The sequence below is a fragment of the Cyprinodon variegatus genome, unplaced genomic scaffold, assembly GCF_000732505.1.
Source record: "Cyprinodon variegatus isolate N-32 unplaced genomic scaffold, C_variegatus-1.0 Scaffold81, whole genome shotgun sequence".
Classification (NCBI taxonomy): Eukaryota; Metazoa; Chordata; class Actinopteri; order Cyprinodontiformes; family Cyprinodontidae; genus Cyprinodon; species Cyprinodon variegatus.
The window spans coordinates 741,303-742,492 of record NW_015150534.1 but is presented as its reverse complement, the minus strand read 5'-3'; the positions used below and the strand labels follow the sequence as shown (position 1 = coordinate 742,492).

The 1,190-nt window shown below is 32.9% G+C and overlaps 1 protein-coding gene across 1 annotated transcript in view; it reads right to left on the bottom strand.

Annotated features, from left to right (window-relative positions):
- The window catches only part of LOC107083713 (protein ENL-like), a 15,969-nt gene that overhangs the window by 9,802 nt on the left and 4,977 nt on the right, over nt 1–1,190 (bottom strand). Inside the window, exon 3 of the mRNA XM_015373135.1 lies at nt 115–177. Coding sequence (XP_015228621.1) covers nt 115–177 — 63 coding nt within the window. The remainder of the gene's footprint in view (nt 1–114; nt 178–1,190) is intronic.

The following is a 1,190-nucleotide window of genomic DNA, read 5'->3' as shown; positions in this document are numbered from 1 at the left end:
GGTGAGTAGAAAATGAAGGCTAATCATGTTTTGGGTGTACTATTCCTTTAAATGCTTATTACACTAGAAATAATGCACTTACTCTAATGTACAAACAAACACCTCTAAAATTACCTGTACTTCTACAACTGGCTGTACTTCTACTTCAAAAGCTGGCTGTGCTGCATCCTTGACAGCCTGTAGAAAATCAAAGGAATGCTTGAGTTTAGTGAAATCTGCTACTTTAAAATCCTTGTTTGATTGTGTTATTCATTGCTTATTTTTGTCAAGTATGCATGAAGTAGAGAAAGAGGAATTCACTCTGCCATATAAATATTTAGGTTTGTAGGTAAACCCAGATGGCATTAGCTTTCAAAACACACTTTTGCTGATGACATCTGAATTTAAGTGTAAGAGGATATAGCTTAATTTGCACTTAATTGGCAAATCTTGTTTGGCTTTTGCAAAAAACAATTTCTCATTAACACTTACTAGTTGAATTTCTTAGGTTAAAAGCAATTCTTTGCAAATAAAAAGAATTTCATACCAATAACTTATCGAGAAACACATTTTCTATTTTCTCTTTGTTTTCCGCAATTTCTAAATATAATTACTGCCATACACCTTAAGGCACAGGGGTATTGCTACTGCTGGAGATAAGACAGAATTTAACTGCTTTTTATTGCATTTAAATCTGCATGTATGAGAAACAGTACATGCACCAACACCGCCCATGTCTCTACAATATTGTCAGAAATCTCCAGTGTAATCTACTCAGACTCTGTGATTTTTAAACCTGCCAAGTTGAGGCTTTAACCTGTTCCTCTCTGCACATCGGTCAAGAGAGTTTGTAAAGGAAACAATTTATGACTAGGTAAGATCGAAATAAAGTTGAGTTTTACTGCACTGCAAAAACGATCTAGAAATAAGTAAAAAATTTCTTAAATTAAGTGTATTCACCCTTAATTTGAGCAGGTAAATGAGATAGTTTGCCAATGGAATGAGTATTTTTACTCTTAAAATAAGATAATTAGATAATATGCACTTGAAATAAGACAATGCAAATGTGTTTTCTTATTTTAAGTGTAAATTGACCTGTTCCATTGGCAAAAGGTCTATTTTACCTCCTCAATTCAAGAACAAATGCACTTATTTTAAGAACAAATGACTTATCGAGATTCAGATTTTTTGCAGTGTGATCTTACAATGGA